Below are 23,510 nucleotides of genomic sequence, written 5' to 3' on the forward strand. Positions count from 1 at the left end.
TCTGCAAATTTACTGACCCATCCTTCGACTCCCTCATCTAAGTCATTAATAAAAATTACAAACAGCGGAGGACCCAGAACTGATCCCTGCGGAACTCGACTTGTAACTGGGCTCCAGGCTGAATATTTACCATCTACCACCACTCTCTGCCTTCGACTGGTTAGCCAGTTTTCTATCCAATTGGCCAAATTTCCCTCTATCCCATGCCTCCTGACTTTCCGCATAGGCCTACCATGGGGAACCTTATCAAATGCCTTACTAAAATCCATGTACACTACATCCACTGCTCTTCCCTCATCCACATGCTTGGTCACCTCCTCGAAGAATTCAATAAGACTTGTAAGGCAAGACCTACCCTTCACAAATCCGTGCTGGCTGTCCCTAATCAAGCAGTGTCTTTCCAGATACTCATAAATCCTATCCCTCAGTGCCCTTTCCATTACTTTGCCTACCACAGAAGTAAGACTAACAGGCGTGTAATTCCCGGGGTTATAGCTATTCCCTTTTTTGAACAGGGGCACAACATTCGCTCCTCTCCAGTCCCCTGGTACCACCCCCGTTGCCAGTGAAGACGAGAGGATCATTGCCAACGGTACTGCAATTTCCTCTCTTGCTTCCCACATAATCCTAGGATATATCCCGTCAGGGCCCGGGGACTTGTCTATCCTCAAGTTGTTCAAAATGTCCAACACATCTTCCTTCCTAACAGGTATCTCTTCTAGCTTACCAGTCCAACAAGATCTGAGGTGCAACAAGATCTGAGTGTCCTTGTACACCAGTTACTGAAAGGCAATGAAGAACACAAATGGTATGATGGCCTTCATAGCGAAGGGATTTGAGTACATGAACAGGTATATCTTCCTGCAATTGTATAGGGCCTTGATGAGATTTCAAATGGAGTATGTTATGTACAGCTTTGGTCTCCTTATCTGAGGAAAAGTGTTCTAGCTGTGGAGAGATTGCAATCAAAGTTTACTGACTGATTCCTGAGATGGTAGGACTGACATATGAAGAGAGATTGGATCATTCCTGATGTAGGGCTTATGCCCAAAACATTGATTCTCCTGCTCCTCGATGCTGACTGACTTGCTGTGCTTTTCCAGCATCACACTTTTGATGAGAGATTGGATCAGTTAGGACTATATTCACTGGAGTTTAGAAGAATGGGGGAGGATCTTATAGAAACCTATAAAATTCTAACAGGACTAAAACAAGGGGTCACAGCCTAAGTATACGGGAAAGATCATTTAGGACTGCTTACCCAGAGAGTGGAGAGCCTGTGGAATTCTGTGCCACAGAAATTGGTTGTGGCCAAAGCATTGAATACTTTCAAAAAGGAATTAAATATAGTTCTTAGGACTAAAGGGATCAAATAAGTGTCAAAAGCTTCTGAATTGGATGATCAGACATGGTCATATTGAATGGTGGAGCAGATGAAAATAGCTGAGTAGTCTACTCCTGTTCCTATTTTCTATTTTTCTATATTTGCCTCGAATATTCACATAACTGAGAGCTTAGACTTTCAGTCTATTAATATTCTGCAGATTCTAATCAAACACTCTTGGTCTGGAAGTTTCACAAACTACAATCTTTCACTATGATAACTTATTTCCTTCGCCAAACTTTCTAGAAGAAATTAATCTTGTTTCTGACTTCATTCAAGTATCTTTTGAATGTTTGAAAACCTTTTGTTTTAAAAAAAATATGCTCATCCTAGATTTCACTAAGCCAAGGGGTTGATGTTTTCTCTCTCTGGTCCTAGACTCCAATAACACTCTCAGAGTCACACACTGGTTTAAAATCCTGGTTCCAGAAAGACTGATCTAGTTAATTTTAAATTCTTTCATAAAAATAGGCCAGCACCCATATGCCAAATATCCAAACTCTAAAACATGTGCTGTTAATGTATATAAATCACAGCTTTCATCACACAGTGAAATAGACTATGTCATTGGATTACCAATCCAGTAACTTTACCGTTATGCTGCTAACTCTTTATGAATACAGCAAAGATTGGTAGTCCATATCTGTACTCCTCCCTACATTGTATTTAATTTCTTTCTTTTGTTTGTCACATTTATTTTCTCATTTACCTCCTCTTTAATTTTGTCTCTCCCTACTGCTCTGTGACTCGCACTTTCATTTTCTCTCACAAACCATATCTTACAATGCCTTTTCATTTTTGGAAAGATCATGCGTGTGCATGTACAGAGGCTGACAAGGTCAGTGTTCGATATCAAAGAGGGAGGCTTAAAATCATAACGCGCAGATGGATGATAGAAAGTGCAACATGAGGACGGCAGAAAAGGAACTAAAGACCCTGTGTTATATTTAATTGTGTTTGCACAATCTGGCCAAATTTTATGGCAAGGAAATGGACAGAAATGGCCAGGGAAGGGATTAGAGTTACAGGTAAAGTTGAGCCCTAGGTTTCTGAAAGAAAGGTAGGATGTGAGAAAAGGTAGGAATCACTGCACAGAGAAATGTTATCAGGAACATGGTATTTTTAGGGCTGTAAACGTTCACTGAGACACAACCAAATGGCATTTTAACCACTCCAGGTTTTGTAATAGTACTGATTACTTGGAAACTTCACAGACCTTTACTGAAAGAAATCTCTTTAGTGAAGTTGCTTACTTCAACCCATTAGAAAATATTGTTGCTTGATTTTAATTTCTGATACACACGTTATTCTCAGCATCCCAGCAAGCGGGACTGACCCAAATTGCCCTTCAGAAGGTGGTGTGGGTTTGATGATGCCAGCCAGTTTAGGAGATAGTTAAGAATCAATCACATTACTGTGGGACTGGAGTCACATATTAATTGCTGAAGGATGGCAGTTTTTTTTAACATGATATGAAGTTCCAAAGATGGGTCATGGAACTTGAACCATTAACTCTGTTCCTCTCTCTGCAGATGCTACCAGAATTGCTGAGTTTCTCTAGAATTTTCTAATTTTATTCCATATTTTCTCTATATGAAGTATTTTGCTTTCATACTCTTGGATTATTAGTCCAGCCTTCAGTGTGACACTTAAAATGTCCTTTGTTTAATATGTTCTTATATTTGGAATATTAGAATATGAAAGGTATAGGTGAGAGTGATCAAATTAACTGTGCTGAGAGTTATGGAGAGATATATCATCAGGAGTGTCCCTATCCAACACTCCCAGGGCACATACAACATAGATTTAAACTAAATTGGCAAGTGGATGGGATCCTGACAAGTAGTTTAGAGGTGAGGGAACTGAGATGGAATTACAAGTTAAAATACTCACTGAGTTTGGAAGGCGGGGAATGCACAGGCTTGATAACAAAGGAATGAGCCAAGGCTATTTGGATTATATTTTAATTCAAGGAGCCTGAGGAATAAGACAAACTAGCTGCGAACACAGATAGACACATGGAAGTAAGATATCACAGTTTTGACTGGGACTTGGTTGAAAGGTGGGCAGGCTTAGCTCAATATGCCTGGATGTAGGAGGTTTTCAGATGAGATTTTAAAAAGGGGGAGAGAAGAAGCGGGTGCAGATTGCAATATTGTTCAAGGAATCAGAGAACTATTTTGAGGGGCTGAATGGCCTTCTCTTATTCCAATGCTCTGAAATTCCTATAAGGGAATGTTACTGCTCATAGGAGAGACTAAGACCAGTGGGCACACTCTCAGAATATAGCAGCACAAATCTAAGACTGAAATGAGGAGGAATTTGAGGGTTGTGAATTTTAATTTTTTTTCATTTTGTGTGGTGTGGGCATTGCTGGCTGGAGACTTTAGAACTCCTTGCCACAAAGAGTTGTGCAGGCCAGGCTGGGATGGATCCGTTCTTAATCAGTCGGGGAATCAAGAGTTAAGGGGAAAATCCAAGAAAGTGGATGTGAAGAATGTAGGATCATCGATGATTTTATTGAATGGTAGAGCAGGCTGGAAGTCGAGAGTGTGCTGCTGGAAAAGCACAGCAGGTCAGGCAGCATCCGAGGAGGAGGAGATGAGAGGCAGGAAGTAAAGAGTGATGGTAGAAGGATGTTTTAGTGACTGGAAGTCTGGTTCCATGAGGTTTGGTGCTGGGGCAATTCCTGTTTGTGGTGTACATTAATAATTTGGACTTAAACGTAGGGGTTATGATTCGGATGATTAAAATATGACACTATAAATGCTGAATAGTGAGTAGGATGGCTGCAAACTGAACATAGCAATGTTCTGTTAGGCAGGTAGGCAGGTAGGCAGAGCAGAGCAAAATGGAATTCAACCTGGGAAAGCTGTGAGGCAATGTGTTTGGGAACACTGACAAAGCATGAGATTACATTCTGAATTGTAGGAGCATGGAAAGTACTTATGATCAAAGGGATAGCTACAACCTTTAAAATGTAGCAGAACAGGGGGATGAGGTGATTAAAATGGCATATGGAACACTTGCCTTTATTAGTCAAGGCATAGAGGACAACAGCTGGAAATGCTGGCTAGGCTCCAACTGGAGTACATTGTGCAGTTCTGGTTACCACATTTTAGGAAGGATGTGGTTGCACTCAAGATAGTACAGAGAAGATGGTGCCTGTGTTGGGGGTGGGGGCTGAGCTATGAGGAAAGATTGGATGGACTGCGGTTGTTTTCCATGGAACAGTGAAGGTTGAGACAGGACCTGATAAACATTAAAAGATTGTGAGTGGATAGAAGGCACTTTTATCCATTACTAAAAGGTTCAATAGTCAGGTGGCATAGATTTAAGGTAATAGATGGAAAGATAAAAGGAGGGTTGAGGAGAATGGTTTTCACTCAGACAGTGGTGGGAGTCTGGAAAAGGTGGTTGAGCCAGAATCTCTCATAACATTATGCATTATTTAGATATTCACTTGCATTGCCATAGCCTCCAAGGCTATGGGGCAAATGCTAGAAAATGGGATTTGTGTGGTTGGATCTTTGTTGACAAGTGTTGACACAATGGGCTGAATGGCCTCCTTCAGTTCAGTAAATGCATGTGAGTCTATAGATTGAGAGTAAAGCTCTGTCTACACAGTCCCCATCAAACATTCCTCAGACTGGGACAGCATAGGTTAGATACAGAGTAAAGCTCCATCTTCTCTTTTAAACAGAAAGTAAACTGAAAGCAAATCTCCTACTACTCTTTTACATTGAAATTAAAGCTCAGTTGATACTGTCCCCATCAAACATTCTCAGGACAGCAACAGCACAGGATTAAATTCATAATATGTACAGTACAAGGTTAGATACAATGTAAAGCTTCCCCCTACACTAGCCCTTTTCAAAATCCCAGGCAATGTTTAGCATGAGGTTAGATGCTCATTAAATAACCACCCACACTGTAGTCATAAAACACTCCCAGGACAAGTATAGAACAGTGTTAGATACAGATTAAAACTTCATCTACATTGTCTGCAAACAAAACTCCCAGGACAGAGACAGCACGGGGTTAGATACAGACCCATACACCTCTACGTTTTCCCCATCAAACATTCCCAAATTAGGTCCAGTTTGGGACAAATGCAGAAGTTCAGATACTTTTAATTTAAAAATTTTGTGTGATTTCTAGCTCAATGTCAGAATTGACTAATTTAATTCTGTGGCCCCAAATAAATAGGAAGCAGATTGAAGCTACTGAACAGCATTAGTTGTGTTATTTTTGACATATCCGTCATTGGTTCCTGATCTTGATCAACTCAGAATCCGCAATACTGCTGGCATTGCATTAGGAACTGTTTATAGCTGCCTTTGCCATTATGCCAACCATTCATCCCTTTTACCTCTGTCTTGCAAAATGACACTCACACTCTGAAGAATAACGAAATCTAGAGTGGATCTGCACATGTAAGCCACATCTTGATAATTGCCTCTTCTTTTTGCCAAACAAGACTATTTTCTGTGTTCTATCCTATGTATTTTCAAACTACCTCTGTCGTGTCTTTCTGTGAAACATATGTCAAGCCTGTGTACTGAAAGCGTGATCAGACTCCACTTGAACCCTGAGCCAATGCTCCAATACTGGACTCAGGGAACACTATGCTGTTGGAAATGTTGTCCTTCAGAGAAAGTGTTAAATCAGATGGATGTTAAGGAAACTCTGTTATCCAATTTACTGAAAAGGAATAGAAGCTTCATGTTTCCAGAAGGCGGCCCTGGTTATTAGAAATATAGAAGCATACAAATCGCCACATCATGGGTTATACTCAGGCACTTAATCTCCTAGAAAACACAAAGTGTAGCAAACTCAATCCCCATTCTAGGCTGAGTGAATATACCTTGATCGGTATCTCACCACCTTGAGATCCCTATGGCTGTCAGTCACAACAAAAAAAACAACCAACGCTATTGGGGAACTGTGTCAAGAGTGTGGTGCTGGAATAGCCCTCCTGACAAAGGGCTTTTGCCTGAAACATCAATTCCCCTGCTCCTCGGAAGCTGCCTGACCTGCTATGCTTTACCAACACCACACTCTCGACTCTGGTCTCCAGCATCTGCAGTCCTCACTTTCTCCTATTGGGGAACTGTCCAATGTTGTATCCAGGTATAAAAGGATCTGAAAGAGTTAACCTGAGGAGTGCCATAAGTGTAACTCCCTACGATGGTGTCAGGTGGCCCTGTGGGCAGAAAAGTGTAGAGACATAGAAACATAAAAAACAGCAGCAAGGGTAGGTCATTCGACCCTTCGAGCCCACCCTGCCATTCAATATGATCATAATTGATCATCCAACTGAGAACTTTGTTCCCACTTTCTCCACGTACCTGTTGATCCCTTTAACCCAATAACTACTTGAGTGAGATTTTACTGCTGAAAAATGGGAGGCCAGATGTTGTAACATCATGTGGAAAATTCAGAAGACGCAGTTGATGCCTTATAAAATCCTCGTTGATGTTTTATCAATACACAGTGCTGTCCTTAGCCTATAAATGGGCAAAGACATAACCCATCTGAAGCCAGCAGCATTCAGACAATGAGTGTTTTCACAAAAAGAAGCCACAGTTTGAACTCAGTCATAAAACTAGGCCCTTTGTTACATCTCAGAAAATTAAGCTTCTGTGCAACATCTTTGTTCCAGAAACTTTTTTTCAATTTACTTCTCCTGACACTGATACTCTACTTTTACCTTTTTGGATGTCAAAACCATCAGTATTACTAACTCATTAATGTAGAAGGTCCCAGAAAACCTTTAGCTTCTTCCTGGGTATGGATGTGCAGTGGTTATGTTCCCAGGCAATTAATCTGATAATGTCATAAAGTCATAGAGATGTATAGCATGGTAACAGAAACTTTGGTCCAACTCGTCCATGCTGGCCAGATATCCAAAATAAATCCCGTCCCATTTGCCAGCATTTAACCCATATACTCCCAAACCTTTCTTATTCATTTACCCATCCAGATGTCCAGATGTACCAGCCTCCACCCCTTCCTTTGGCAGCTCACTCTGTACACAATAGATAATAGAAAATAGGTGCAGGAGTAGACCATTCTGCCCTTCGAGCCAGCACCACCATTCATTATGATTATGGCTGATCATCTACAATCAGTATCCTGTTCCTGCCTTATCCCCATAACCCTTGATCCCACTATCCCTAAGAGCTCTATCCAGCTCCTTCTTGAAAGTATCCAGAGACTTGGCCTCCACTGCCTTCTGGGGCAGAGCATTCCATACACCCACCATTCTCTGGGTGAAGAGGTTTCTCCTCAACTCTGTTCTAAATGGCCTTCCCCTTATTTTTAAGCTGTGTCTTCTGGTTCGGGACTCACCCATCAGCAGAAACATGCTTCCTGCCTCCAGAGTGTCCAATCCTTTAATAATCTTATACATCTCAATCAGATCCCCTCTCAGCCTTCTAAACTCAAGTGTATACAAGCCCAGTCACTCCAATCTTTCAGCGTAAGATAGTCCCACCATTCCGGGAATTGACCTCGTGAACCTACATTGCACTCCCTCAATAGCCAGAATGTCTTTCCTCAAATTTGGAGACCACAATATTCCAGGTGCGGTCTCACCAGGGCCCTGTACAGCTGCAGAAGGACCTCTTTGCTTCTTTACTCAACTCCTCTTGTTATGAAGGCCAGCATGCTATTAGCTTTCTTCACTGCCTGCTGTACCTGCATGCTTACCTTCATTGACTGATGTACAAGAACACCTCGTTGTACTGCCCCTTTACCTAACTTGACTCCATTTAGGTAGTAATCTGTCTTCCTGTTCTTGCTACTAAAGTGGATAACCACACATTTATCCACATTAAACTGCATCTGCCATGCATCTGTCTACTCACCTAGCCTGTCCTGGTCACCCTGTATTCTCCTAACATCCTCCTCACATTTCACCCTGCCACCCAGCTTTGTGTCACACCACCCTGTGCATGAAAAAGTTGCCCCTTACACCCTTTTAAAATCTTTCCTCTTTCATCTTAAACCTATGTCCTCTAGTTTTGGACTCCCCACCCCAGAGAAAAAAACCTTGTCTATTCACCCCATCCATGCCCCTCATGATTTTATAAACCTCTACAATGTCACCTCTCAGACTCTGATGGTCCAGAGAAAATAGCTCCAACCTATTCAGCCTCTCCCTATAGCTCAAACCCTCCAACCCTGGCAACATCCTTGTAAATCTTTTCTGAACCCTTTCAAGTTGCACAACATCGTTCCTATATCAGGGAGACAGGAATTGCACACAGTATTTCAAAAGTGGCCTAATCACTATCCTGTGCAGTTACAACATGAACCCCAATTCCAATTCTCAATAATCTGACCAATAAAGGAAAATATACCAAACACCTTCTTCACTATCCTATCTACCTGCAACTCCACTTTCAAGGAACTATGAACATGCACTTCAAGGTCTCTTTGTTCAGCAACATTCTCCAGGACCTTAGATTAAGCGTATTAGTCCTGCCCTGATTTGCCTTTCCAAAATGCAGCAACTCACATTTGTCTAAATTAAACTCAATCTGCCACTGCTTGGCCCATTGGTCCATCTGAGCAAGATCCTGTTATATGCTGAAGTAACCACCTTTGTTGTCCACTACACCTCCAATTTTGGTGTCATCTGCAAACTGACTAACTGTACCTCCTGTGTTCACATCCAAATCATTGATGAAAGATGAGTTCAGATCCAGCAATAGTATTTTGACAATTTCATAATAATGGTAAATTTAAAGCTGTTGTCAGTAAAAGTGAGTGTGAAAACACTAAACTTGTTTTGTTATTGACTGTAACAAAATACGAACTATTGCCCTTACCTGGTCTGGTCCATATATGTCTCCTGTCCTGTGTTGATTTTCTAATCGGTCCTCTGAAGTAATAAAACCCTTTAGCTTTATCAGGCTTCACATAGTTGAAATACAAGACCCATCACCAGTTGCTTAGGGCAGCTTGGGTTAAACCAGATTTCCCAACAATGCCTGCACTTTGAAAATAATTTTTTTGCAAATGTAGTACTCATCCAATTAAAGTGGGAGAATGGCATATTTACTCCATGCACTGTGAATTTGTAATCTAATTTCTAAATGCAGCTTCAGTCTTGATTATCTGGTGGGAGTGAAGGACAATGTGCAGATTTGCATCAACACAATTCTGAACAATGGAGACAAACCAACTCTTTTTGATCAAAATTGCAATGATGCTAATTAAATTCAAAGAAATAAACTCTTTGATCCTTTAACAAAAGACACACACTGCTGCAGTTGGAACTAACCTTTCACAAAGGTTTATCATTTTGATCTATCTGTTCTCAGATGATGTCTTTGGAACTAGTACGCTGTAAGTCAAGGCTCATGGTGCAAGATGTTGTTTAAGATTGAAGATAGAAGAAGGTTACCTCTTTTTGGTTAATTTCTCTTTTTTGTTGTGAAATTGCCCTTGACAAAGAGGTAATGAGCTGCCTTCTTGATCGGCTGCAGTTTGGTTTGTGCAGATATACTCGCAGTACTGTTAGGCAGGGAGTTCCAGCATCTTGACTCAGTAACAGCGAGGATTTGGTTCCAAGTCTGGATGGTGAGTGACTTGGAGAGGAATTTGCAGTGATGTGGTTCCCATATACTGGCTACCCTTTGTCATCTAGGTGGTAGAGATTGTGAGTTTGGGAGCTGCTGTCAAAGATATGACACACTGCTGCCATACTGGGTGAAGATGTGAATGTCTAACATGGTATTTGGGTTCTAATCAATCAGTTCCTAATTCATTCGTTCAAAGTGTCAAGCTTCTTAAGTGTTGCAGGAGTTTTCCACTGTGTGGTGTATCCCAGCTGTTTTGTACAGCTCCAATATAAACTCCCTGCTCTTATAATATATGCCTTAATCGATAAAGGCGTGTTCAGAATGCCTTCTTAATTACCCTGTTACCTGCCTGTCTTCAGAGATCTGTGGACAAGCACTCCATGTTCCCTATGTTCCTCTGAATGTCCTAGTGTCCTACCATTCACTGAATGCTCCCTTGTCTGGTTACTTCTTCTGAAGTACTTCACATCACACTTAACCTAAGAGCCTCCTCCTCAGTGTCAATCATCAACAATCTTTATATCATCTGCAAACTTACTTATCACCATGTCCTGCTCTACATTTTCTTCCATATTGTTTACATACATCACAAACAATAAGAAACTAAAGCACTGATCCCAATGGGGTGCCACTGGATACTCGCCTTCAGTTACACAAACATCCTTTTACCACCCTCTGTCTCCTACCACAAAGACAACTTTGGATCCAACTTGCCAAGTTACCTGGATCCTGTTGCTTTTACCTTCTTTGTCAGTCTCCCATGTGAAACGTTGTCAAAGACCTTGCTGAAATCCATATAAGTTCCATCAATTACACTACCTTTATCTACATACTTGGTCATCTCCTTGAAAACTTCAGTCAAATTTGTTAGGTATGACATCCCTCTGACAAACCCATACTGACTATCTCTGATAAAACCTTAACTCCCCAAAATGGAGATTCATTCTTTCCTTCAGAAATTTCTCTAATAGTTTCTCAATCACTGTAGTGAGACTCACTGGTCTGTAATTCCTTGCTTTACCTATACCATCCTTCTTGAAAAGTGGAATCACATTAGCTGTCCTTCAGTTCTCTGACACCTTCCTTGCAGTCAGTGAGGAATTAAACATTTGAGTCAGGGTGCTGGTGATTTTCTCCCTTATCTCCCACAGCAGTCTGGGATGCAATTAGGGATTTGCCGCTTTTAAACCGGCCTCACTCCCTGTGTCAATCTGCTCACGGTCCATTTTCCCAAAATCTTTAACTAAATCGTCCTTTTCCAGAGTGAAGAGAGATATAGAGTGTTTGTATCAATGTCCTTCAGCTTCAAACACAGATTTCCCCTTTGGTTCTTAATGAGCTGTACTTTATCCCTGGTTATTTTCTTCCTCTTAAATCTACTTATAAAATTTCTTGGAAATCTCTCTAACCTTGCCCAGTGTTTCTTCATGCCAATTCTTTGCTCTCCTAATTGCTGTTGTAAGACGCTCCCTCTCTATCCTGCACAATCTATACTCTACTAGGCCCTCTGTTCACTTGATCCCTTTGTATCTGTTATATGCCTTTTTTTTCCTTTTAATTCAGATCTGAATGTTCCAAGACATCCAGGGTCCTCTGGGCTGGTTGCTCCTACATTTCATACTAAAGGGAACATATAGGGCTTGTATGTTTTAAATTCCTTTTTGCACACCTCCAACTGCAAACCACACCACTACCCCCACTCCCCCCATTACATCCCCTGAGAGTTACCCAAAAGTAATCTTTCCCAGTGTATTTTGGCCTAGTCCTACATTATTTTAATGAAATCTGCCTTCTCCCCAATTCAACCCTTGTTTTTACAGATCTTTTTTCTTTTCCCATAATAAACTTAAAAACTTATGGTGTTGTGATTGCTATCACAAAGATGCTGCTTCAGCGCCACCTTAACACATATCCAGCTTCATTCCCCAGAATTAGGTCGATTCAGAGAAATGAAAAGCATTCCACTGCACTTCTGAGGTGGTGGAAAGGCTTTGAGGCATCAGAAAATGAGTGACCCTGCCCCACTCAAATTTCATGATATGCTCAATGACCCAATTTGCAAGGGAGCATTCCTCGTGGAACATTTTTTATAAATAGTAAAAGCCACAGATAGTGTTGTAGTGGTAATGTCACTGAACCTACCATCCAGAATGCCAGGTAGTTTTGCTAATGAGTACCTAATTCCGTATTCATAAGAACCAGGAGCAGGAGTAGGCCCCTGGCCCCTCGAGCTGGCTCCACCATTCAATAAGATCATAGCTGACCTTTTCATGGACTCAGCTCCACTTACCACCCTCTCACTATAACTCTTAATTCCTTTACTGTTCAAAAATCTATTTATCTTTGCCTTAAAAACAATCAACAAAGTAGCCTCAACTGCTTCACTGGGGAGGGAATTCCACAGATTCACAACCCTTTGGGTGAAGAGGTTCCTCCTCAACTCTGTCTGAAATCCGCTCCCCCTTATTTTGAGGCTATGTCCCTAGTTCTAGTTTCACCTGTTAGAGGAAACAATCTCCCTGCTTTTATTTTATCTATTCCCTTCATTATTTTATATGTTTCTTTAGGATCCCCCGTTATTCTTCTAAATTCCAACAACTGGGGCAGCACGTTAGCTCAGTGGTTAGCACTGCTGTCTCACAGCGCCAGGGACCTGGGTTCGATTCCAGCCTCGGGCGACTGTCTGTGTGGAGTTTGCACATTCTCCCCGTGTCTGCGTGGGTTTCCTCCGGGTGCTCCGGTTTCCTCCCACAGTCCAAAGATGTGCAGGTTAGGGTGAATTGGTCATACTAAATTACCCGTAGAGTCAGGTGCATGAGTTAGGGGGGATGGGTCAGGGCGGGTTACTCTTTGGAGGGTTGGTGTGGACTAGTTGGGCCGAAGGACCTGTTTCCACATTGTAGGGAATCTAATCTAATCAAGTATAGTCCCAGTCTACTCAGTGTCTCCTCATAAACCAACCCTCTCTACTCTAGAATCAATGTAGTGAACCTCCTCGGTATGCCCTCCAATGTCAGTACATCGTTTCTCAAATAAGGATTCCCCAAGGAAAAGGACATGGATGATGGTAAGATTAGGAGGTATATGTTGATATTCTAAGTCATGTTGAATTAAGAAAGGTATTAAGTGTTGGGTGTCTTGAAAAACATTAAGGTAAATAAGCCCCCAGGGCTTAATGGGATATATCCCATGCTACTGAGAGAAGCAAGGGAGGAGATTGCTGAGGCCTTAACTGAGATCTTTGTATCCTCTTTAGCCACAGATGTGGTCTGAGCAGACTAGACAGTAGCTGAAGTTGTTCCTTTGTTAAAGAAGGAAAACAGGGATAATCCAGGAAATTATAGGCCGGTGAGCCTTATATCAGTGGTTGGGAAATTATTGGAGAAGACTACTAGAAAGAGGATTTACTTGCAGTTGGAAAAGAATGGGCTTATTAGAGATAGGCAGCATGGCTTTGTGTGGGGGCAGTCTTGTCTCACAAATTTGATTGTGTTTTTTGAGGAAGTGACAAAGATAATTTGGGGATATGGGGGTGAATGTTGTCTACATGGACTTTATTAAATCATTTGATAAGGTCCCTCATGATAGGTTGGTCCAGACAATTAAGTCACATGGGATCCATGGTGCATTGGTAAGTTGGATATAAAATTGGCTTGTTGATAGATGATAGAAGGTAGTTGTGGAAGAGTGTTTTTCTAACTGGAGATCTGTGACCAATGGTATTCCATAAGGATCAGTGATGGGACTTCTAATATTTGTAATTTATATAAATGATTTGGATGAAAATGTTGGTTGGCTGATTAGTAATTTTGCAGATGACAATAAAATTGGTGAATTTGTGGTTAGTGAGGAAGATTATCAAAGGATACCGCAGGATATATAGGAAAGTTGGGCAGAGAAATGGTAGATAGCATTTAATCTGAACAAGTGTAAAGTGATGCATTTTGGGAAGTCAAATGTAAGAGGAAGGTATACAGTAAATGGCAGGAACCTTAGGAGCATTGATATACAGAAAGATCTTGGGGTGCACGTCCATAGCTCCCCGAAAACAGCAACACAAGGACTGATTAGGGGTAATCAACATGGTTTTGTGCATGGGAAATTGTGTCTCATGAACTTGATTGTTTTTTGAAGAAATACCAAAGAGGATTGTTGAGGGCAAAGTGGTGGATGTGATCTATATGGACTTCAGTAAGGCATTTGACAAAGTTCACCATGGTAGGCTGGTTAGCAAGGTTAGATCACATGGACTAGGAGAACTAACTATTTGGGATTCAGAATTGGCTCAAAGGTAGAAGACAGAGGTGAGGGAGGGGTGGTGGAGGATTGCTTTTCAGACTGGAGGCTTGTGACCAGCAGTATGCCACAAGGATGGTGCTGGGTCCACTGCTTTTTGTCATTTATAATGATTCGGATGTGAACATACGAGGCACAGTTAGTAAGTTTGAAGATGACACTAAAATTGGATGTGTAGGGGACAACAAAGAAGGTTACCTCAGCGTATAGCAGCATCTTGATCAGATAGACCAATGGATTGAGGAGTGACAGATGGAATTTAATTTAGATAAATGTGAGGTGCTGTATTTTGGAAAGGCAAATCAGGACAAGACTTAAACACTTAATGGTAAGGTCCTGGGGACCATTACTGAACAAAGAGACCTTGGAGTGTAGGTTCATAATTCCTTGAAAGTGGAGTTGCAGGTAGATAGGATAGTGAAGAAGGCATTTGGTATGCTTTCCTTTATTGGTCAGTATACTGAGAATAGGATTTGCGAAGTCATGTTGCAGCTGTACAGGACATTGGTTAGGCCACTTTTGGAATACTGCGTGCAAATCCCATCTCTCTGCTTTCGGAAGGATGTTGTAAAACTTGAAAGGATTCAGGAAAGATTTACAAGGATGTTGCCAGGGTTGGAGGATTTGAGCTATAGGGAGAGGCTGAATAGAGGCTGGGGTTATTTTCCCTGGAGCATTGGAGGCTGAGGAGTGACCTTATAGAGGCATAGATAGGGTAAACAGAGAAGGCATTTCCCCTGGGGTGAAGAGTCCAAAACTAGAGGGCATAGGTTTAAGGTGAGAGGGGAAAGAATTTAAAAGGAACTAAAGGGCAACTTTTTCACGCAGAAGGTGGTGTGTGTATGAAATGAGCTGCCAGAGGAAGTGGTGGAGGCTGGTACAATTACAACATTTAAAAGGCATCTGAATGGGTATATGAATTAGAAGGGTTTAGAGGGATATGGGCCAAATGTTGGCAAATGGGACTAGATGTTTTTAAGATATCTGGTTGGCACGGACAATTTGGACCAAAGGATCTGTTTCTGTGCTGTATGTTTCTATTACTCTTTGTCTGACTGACAAGTGGATAAGGTGATAAAGAAGGCATACAGTGTGCTTGCTTTCATCGGTCAGGGCATTGATTATAAAAATTGACAAATCATAATGCAGTGCATAAAACTTCAGTCAGGCATATTTGAAGCATTGTGTTCATATCTGGTCACCACACAATAGGAAGGATGTAGGGGCTTTGGAGAGGGTACAAAAGAGGTTTACCAGGATGTTGCCTGGATTGGAGTGTATTAGCAATAAGGAGAAGTTGGGGGATAGAAATATATAAAATTATAAGATGCATGGAGAGAGTGGATAATTGTTGTCTTTTTCCCAGGGTGGAAATATCAAACACTAGGGGGCGTAGGTTTAAAGTGAGTCGGGGCAGTTTAAAAGAGATGTGCGAAGGAAGATTTTTAAGCCTGACGGTGGTAGGTGCCTGAAACATGTTTCTAAGGAAGGTGGTAGAAGCAGATATGACAGCAACATTTAAGAGGCATTTCGACAGACATGTGGACAGGCAAGGGATAGAGGGATATGGACCATGTGCAGGCAGATGAGATTAGTTTAGAATGGCCTCATGGTCAGCACAGACATGGTGGGCTGAAGGACCTGTTCCTGTGCTGTACTGTTCTATGTTCTTCAGCCAGTGAGACCCACATCCCACAAATTAATTTGTAAAAAGTAGACCCTTGATCCCTTGATTGTTCAATGGATGCAGCTCCTAAATTTCCATAACTCAGACCTGGCAAACCAAAGTTCCCTGACAAGAGCATTTTCAAAGTTGGACCAGTAATTGTACAGCAAAATCAGAACCAGTCATCTACATCTGGACAGACTTAATTCTTTTCACTTTTTTTATTTCTACAGGTTTTTATGATGCTGAAGAAGTGGGAAATGGACGCTGTGAACTTAATGTTTACAAGACAATGCAGGAAGGAGACATAAATGGAGGACATGTGCCAAGTCTTTGCTAGTTATGCTGGTTGGTAATGAAAGCTAATACAAACCACAAATTGGAGGCAAATATTCCATCTAAACCTATTTGATCTGAAATGTGCAAAACAACTAATTGTTTGATGCTGATGGCTAGGCAAGGTTTGCATGGTTAGAAAAATAAATCTACCAACGAGTAACTCCCTATCCCAAAAGAGGATGGGCGATGGACTAGGAAGAAGAGATTTAGGGTCTCCATCCTTGCATCACCCTACACACTCATGGATGCTCCAGTTTCTGTGGAATGGGCGTGGAATGCTTCCACTCCAGGAAGACAGCATAAAGTCTCTCCTACATCCATCCACTTCAATCAAAGTCTCGTGCCCAAGGACAGAGATCTCGTTTCTCAATCAATAGGTCTCTTCTTCATGCTGTTGGTTGACCTGGTCGGAATAATTGGGAACACGGCAGTGATGCTTGTAATTATCAGGACCCCATTGTTCAAAAAATTTGTTTTTGTTTTCCATTTGTGTGTAGTGGACCTGACAGCTGTCTTAATCCTCATGCCCTTAGGGATGATGTCCAGCTCCACTCTTTTTGACAACTTAATTTTTGGTGACACTTTGTGCCGGATATACCTCTTCCTAAGCATGTTATTTATAAGTGCATCCATACTGTCTATACTGGCCATTAATGTTGAACGCTATTATTACATAGTACATCCCATGAGATATGAGGTAAGGATGACACTGAAGTTGGTAGTGTCTGTCATTATCTGCATATGGATCAAAGCCACTTTGATGTCAATACTGTCAGTTTTGGGTTGGAATTCCCAAAGGCACGTGAACAATCAGTGTGCCTGGCAATGGGGCGGAGAGATATATGAAAAGGTTTTCATAATTTTCTTTGGCCTATTTTATTTCTTGTTCCCAGTGTTAGTTATCCTGATTGTTTACTGCAACATGTTCAAAGTCGCCAGGGTCGCAGCACTACAACACGGACCCTTGCCCACCTGGATGGACACACCTCGGCAAAGATCAGAGTCACTCAGCAGTCAGTCCACCATGGTCACCAGCTCTGGAGGGCCAAGGGCATCCCCACAACGGACATTCGGTGGAGGGAAGGCAGCCATCATCCTCTTCGTGGTTGGTGGCCAGTTTGTCGTCTGCTGGTTGCCATTTTTTGCTTTTCACTTGCATTCTGTTTTGAGCACGAGCTCGACCCATCTGGACCTCTGGGAAACCATCGTCACATGGATTGGGTACACATCCTTCAGCATCAACCCCTTCTTTTATGGCTGCCTCAATCGACAGATCAGAGGGGAGCTAAGCAAGCACCTCAATTGTCTCTTCAAACAGACTCTGGAAGAGGACCTCCGGTTGCCCAGCCGAGAAGGTTCCATTGAGGAGAACTTTATGCAGTTTTTGCAGAGGACAGGTTGCAACGCAGAAACCAGGTCTAGCTATGATGCTTCCAGTCCAAAGTTAGACCAGTCGGCATTGGGTTTCAGGATACCAGGTCAGATTGTGGAGGAAACATCAGAATTCCTTGAACAACACATAGCTACTGACTTTACAATGTCCAACAGCTGTATTCGAATCAGCAGATCTCCAAAACACGACGCTTAACAGCTATCTGTGGAATGAATGAGTCGGTTGGTTGATGTCAGTTAACACTAAATGGTTATATCTCTCATGATTGTTTCCAGACAGAAGGTTAATCCTAACAGATAGGAAGCCTTATATTTGACTGGATCCGCTTTTGTATTCTTTATCTTAGCTGATTCCTGTTTTGAGTTACCTTTAAAGTTATAAATCAGTTATCAGAAGCAATCACACACTGATCCGCTTTTGCAAATAGGCCAAATATTCATTCTAGAGGCCATATATGAAGATGGTGGCTAACCTTTGCTGTTTGTAGATTTTAAACTGATTCTACTTGTCTCTTAACATTGTGCCTGCTTCCTCACTGAGGAGTTTAGGATAGTTTTAGATTGGCACTCGTTGGAGAGTGGATCTGGTGAGTCGAATAACAATAATAATTTTGCATTTATAAAGCATCTTTACCATAATAGAAAATTCACAGCCACTTCACAGGAGCAATAGCAGATGAAAATGGGACACATAATGAGATATTGGAATAGGTGAACGAAAGCTTGGCCCAAGTTATTGTCTTAGGAAATGCCTTTAAGATAGAGAGACAGAAAGACAAAGATGTTTGGGGAGGAAATTATGGAGCTTGAGGCCCAAACAACTGCAAGCATGGTGTCTAAAGATGGAACAATTAAATTTGGGGATGCTCAAGAGGCTAATATTGGCAGAGTGCAGGGGTCTCAGAGAGTTGTAGATCCAGATGAAGAGTTTAAGATGAGCAATTCCCTGAGGGATTTAAAAACAAGGGTAAGAATGTTAAAAGGAAGGCATTGCCAACTGGTCCATATGTTTCAGCAAATGCAGTGGGTCAATAGGACATATATGTTAGCAGAGTTTTGAATGTACTGAACATTTCATAATGCAGAAGATGGAAGGTTGAAATGAATGTCCCCTAATCATTCTGTAAATCTCTACATATTTCTTTTCTTGTCATTGGGTCTCTGACAAGTTTGCTAGCACCTTTGTTCCAGCCACACTACTACTCTCCTTTCCTGCTCGATCAAATCCAGTCCTTGTAATGAAAAGCCAGAGATTGATGTCCTTGTGGCAGGGCTGCAGGGGGCTTTAAAAGGAGGAGAATGGATAAGTCAAGAAGCCAATGGTTTGAAAGTCCAAGCTTCAGAAAGCAGTGAGTGAGTGGCCTAAGGAATTTAACAGATCATGGTGTCCACTAAAGGAAAGGTCAGAACAGGACACAGAGTGACCAGCCGTGCTTGACATTGTGATACTTTCTACAACTTGGCCAAGATCTCTCTCATGGAGGAGAAGAAAATGAAAATTTTTGGACTCTGTTCTTCAGCTTCACATCTTCCCTGAGATTTGAATATTCAGCGTGTAAAGGTCAGATGACTGTGGGACACTGTTGAAGGATTTGAAGTCTGTTTTGTAGCTTTCACTGTTAATTTAGAAGAATTTTCTGAAAGAGAAATTGTGGCTTTTTCAGTGATTCATTATCAGGTATTTTATCATTAATATTTGATAACAGCTTGATGAAAATCAATAACTTTCTCAAGAATACTATTGACACAAATGGACCACAATGGATTCCTAATCAGAGTTAGTTTGGAGTTTCTGATAATGTTATGTCTTTAATTTAATGTCACTCAATCATATGACATTACCCAACATAAAAGCATCATGACAAGGACAGAATCCCCCAGTGTCATACACAACCCCAAATGAAGTAGCTCAACCCCGAAGATCAAGGAACCATTCCAGCTCAGATAGGGCCTTAGCACTATGGAAACATTAAAGCTCTAATCTTGTTCTGTCTCTCTAGGATGAGTTTAAAGATCAGTCAGGGTTTTACCCCAAGCAGAACCTAACCAGCATTCCACCAACCACATCCTCAATTCCATCCTCAAATCCACCCTTCCCCACAGTCATCCCTCCTGCATCTGGATCAGTGGTGCTGGAAGAGCACAGCAATTCAGGCAGCATCCGAGGACAGGAAAAATCGACCTGAATTGCTGTGCTCTTCCAGCACCACTGATCCAGAATCTGGTTTCCAGCATCTGCAGTCATTGTTTTTACCTCTTTTATCCCTCCTGCATGTCAAGTGAAGACAACTTGGGAATTGACTGTGATGCCACCCATAGACAAACAGCCTGCCAACATTCGCTGCCGAGACTCTCACAGGAAGATTGAGACGTTGGAACACTGATACAGGAGTAGACAGCTCAGCCCTTTTGAGTCTGTTACATCATTCACTTATACTATGGCTGAACTCCATCTATTCGCCTTGGTTTTAGAATGTTTGCCCAACAAAAATTGAATCAAGTTCAATCTTGGAAGTTTTGTATAGGATTGCGTAATTTGCATATACAACACAGAACCAGGCTACTTAGCTCAAGCATTCCATGCCAAGAAGCTTCTTTTCGATTGACCCCCCATATTTAACAGCTTTTATGAAGAAAAAGTTCCAGATTTCCACTGCACTTTTTTTGTGAATTTGTGCTTTCTGACATTATCCTTATATTTAAGAATGGTATTTTATTCAAGAAAATGTTCTATCCTAAAGCTGAATTGTGGTGTAATTTACATCAAAGAGTTCCTTTATATTCAGTGCAGACATAATGGGGCCAAATGATCTCCTTCTGCACTGTATCAGTTCCGTGGTAGGTGTCGTAATCAGGTCAAAAAAAATGGGAATGTGTGACAATTATCTAGTAATAAAATAGACTAATAAATTCAGCTGTTAACAGGGAAGTGATGGAAACAGTATTAAAACAAATAACACCAATAACAACCTTCTGAGAAAGGGTCACCTGACCCAAAACGTTAACTCTGATTTCTCTTCGCTGTTGCTGCCAGACCTGCTGAGCTTTTCCAACTACTTTTGCTTTTGTTTCTTATTTACAGCATCCACAGTTCTTCAGTTTTTATTTGATGTAAATAAAATTAATTTAAATTATCTTAAAATTACAAACTAACACACTAGTTGCACATAACAGGCACTGAAGTACATGTAGATTTAATCATTTAGGTACTTCATTTATTAAAAGCTAAAGTCACCGCAGTCTGAGCAGACTGTATGTTTGCTTTCTGATGAGAGAGAGAGACAACTAGTGTTGATTTAACCTGAGGGTCAGCATGCCTCAGGCAAGGGGAGAGGTTGAGGAGGAGAGTCCTTCATGGTGTGGGAATTGAATCCACGTTGTTGGCATCGCTCTGCATCACAAACCAGCCTTTCAGCCAACTGAGCAAAAAGTAATGGAGTTCTTTAGTTTTTTTAAGGCGGTGATAGATTCTTGATAAACAAGGAATGTGAAAGGTTATCAGAAGCTAGGCAGGAAAGTGAAGTAATCAAAATAATGGAATGAGTTTGAGAGGCTGAGTGAGCTACTGCTGCCCCTAAGGTATAAGCTGAGGGTTTGAATTGATCACAATTAGGCAGCAGAATTTTCACTCAGACTGAAACCTATCATGTGGTTGATATTAACTCTCTTATTCGTATGAGTAGAATTGTGTGTCAGAATCAGTCACTTCTTGCAAAAAATACAAGAGAATTACTGTCAGACATTTGAAGTGCTTGTTTCTGGGAATGTAATCATTTAGAAACACCTACAAGCTTCTGCTGTTTGGTTAATGTATCAGTGGGTCGAACGTCAATGAACTGAATTCATCATTAATTCTGACAGCAGATTACTGTCAGGTGAAGCTAAAAATTGATCTTTCTCCCTGCTGGACCAATCTTTTCTTTTCACTTTTCAGCCTGCTCTTCGCTTCTGCCATTTCTCATTCTCTTCCTCACATCTTCCATTTCGGTGTTTCTATCTGCCTATATTTATTGCCTTCTTATTTCTCATCTACACTCTCATTCTCCTTTACTTGTCCCATTTCTAACCTGCATCATTTCTACCAGTCCTGTCTTCCTCATCCATTTCCTCTTGGCAATAAGCTTTCATCTCTCTCAAACCTTTGATAACAACTTGATAGCGTCCACCTGTTTCTTTTTTCACCCAAGACTCTTACAGAGAACTTTAATTTCAGTTCCATATGATGCACATTTAAAGTCAGTATCCAATCAGGACAATGCGAGCAGCTGTTGTCATCAAATACTGGAATGGGATTGAGTCCACAATCCACTGATTTAAAGCTGAAGCTGCAAGACATTTGAACCAGCAATAGTATAAAGAAGGCATTTGTTCCAAATTTTTCAACCGTCTCCATCCTCTGCATTCCTCCACTTCTGCTGGAGCACGACAGGAAGAATTCACTGCCTTGCATCTGGTCTTGAATATGGCTGGTAATCAGGAAGATAGTGTACTCTGACCATTTGCTGAGACAGAACAAACACTCCCCAAGTAAACCATGTAGAACTGTGCAAAAGTGAGGACTGTAGATGCTGGAAATCAGAGTCTAGATTAGAGTGGTGCTGGAAAAGCACAGCAGGTCAGGCAGCATCCGAGGAGCAGGAACATCGACGTTTCGGGCAAAATGAAGGCTTAATTCCTGATAAAGTGCTTTTGCCAGAAACATTGATTTTCCTGCTCCTTGGATGTTGCCTGACCTGCTATGCTTTTCCAGCACCACTCTCATGTAGAACTGTGTATCTGTGGTCAACAAGCTGACAAATTGATCAGAATACAATGCACTCCCCTCCATCACCACCAAAAGGGGTCTCTTGTGGCTGGGTTGAAGTCTCACCTGATCCAGAGGTGTGTAATACCATTTCTGAACAGGCTGACTAGAAAATATCTACAATGGGATACTAGCGTTGGCAGCCTCCAGTCTTGTGTATGTGGGTTCCTTGAAGCCCAGGGTGATGTAGTGTGGTTGAAAAATAGCCACCTTTCTGGTCTAACTAAAAGAGTCTTGTTAAGTAGACAATGTGAAGTTTGTTGCATCATTGCAGTTGTTTACAGGTTCCATGAATAGAAACTTCAATTAAAATACAGACTGAGTGACCACACTAGCCTCAGGTTTGTCTCCTACCAGCTCCTTCTTTTCTGATCAACTCTCTGTGATCTCATCACGGTAGGTCGTGCTAATTGTACCCTTTCAGGATATTTTTACACGACCCACAACAGACAACAGGCTTAATATACTTACCCTGTCAAACCTCGGAATGAATCTAAAGACTTCAATTTCAATGCTTCTTTTCAAGAGAATTGCTTAGTCAGCAATTAAATGCCTCCCGTACATGTGTGTTTTGTTTGAGAAACCAGGATGTGAGGGTGTGAGGCTCACAGCAGAGCACACAGCACTGTAGGCACCTTCCCCAGAAAAACTGCAACCCTCCTGCTCAAAGACCCATCACCAGCAACTTCTCAAGTGCAACTATGGATGGACAATAAACAATGGCCTTGCCTCTGACAGCCACATCCTGAAAATTAAGGGCTACTTTCTTTTTGGACTCTTTGAAGTGTCAAATAGTGGCCAAAGTGCAAGTGAACTGCCCAAAGTCTAGATTCATTCTGTGATCTTTCTGTCCTCCAGGAACCTGTGAACATTATTGAACCCTGCAATCTTAGATGTTCACAAATCAGACCTCCAGGCTCAGCAACCCCTTCAAAGTTTGGGACCTTCTTAGCCCCCACAAGTCACCCTCACTATCCCTCACGTCCCTCTGCAATCCTTCCAACCGATATTAGGAAACAGTTAGTGTCTGTTCAT

The 23,510-nt window shown here is 41.5% G+C and overlaps 1 protein-coding gene across 1 annotated transcript in view; it reads left to right on the forward strand.

Moving 5' to 3' along the window:
* gpr61 (G protein-coupled receptor 61) overlaps positions 1-19,857 on the forward strand; it is a 32,033-nt gene extending 12,176 nt beyond the window's left edge. Inside the window, exon 2 of the mRNA XM_043716336.1 lies at positions 16,174-19,857. Coding sequence (XP_043572271.1) covers positions 16,521-17,867 — 1,347 coding nt within the window. The 5' untranslated portion in view covers positions 16,174-16,520 and the 3' untranslated portion in view covers positions 17,868-19,857. The remainder of the gene's footprint in view (positions 1-16,173) is intronic.
* Positions 19,858-23,510: the final 3,653 nt, after the last annotated feature.

The sequence above is a fragment of the Chiloscyllium plagiosum genome, chromosome 26 (assembly GCF_004010195.1).
Source record: "Chiloscyllium plagiosum isolate BGI_BamShark_2017 chromosome 26, ASM401019v2, whole genome shotgun sequence".
In the NCBI taxonomy this organism is placed as follows: Eukaryota; Metazoa; Chordata; class Chondrichthyes; order Orectolobiformes; family Hemiscylliidae; genus Chiloscyllium; species Chiloscyllium plagiosum.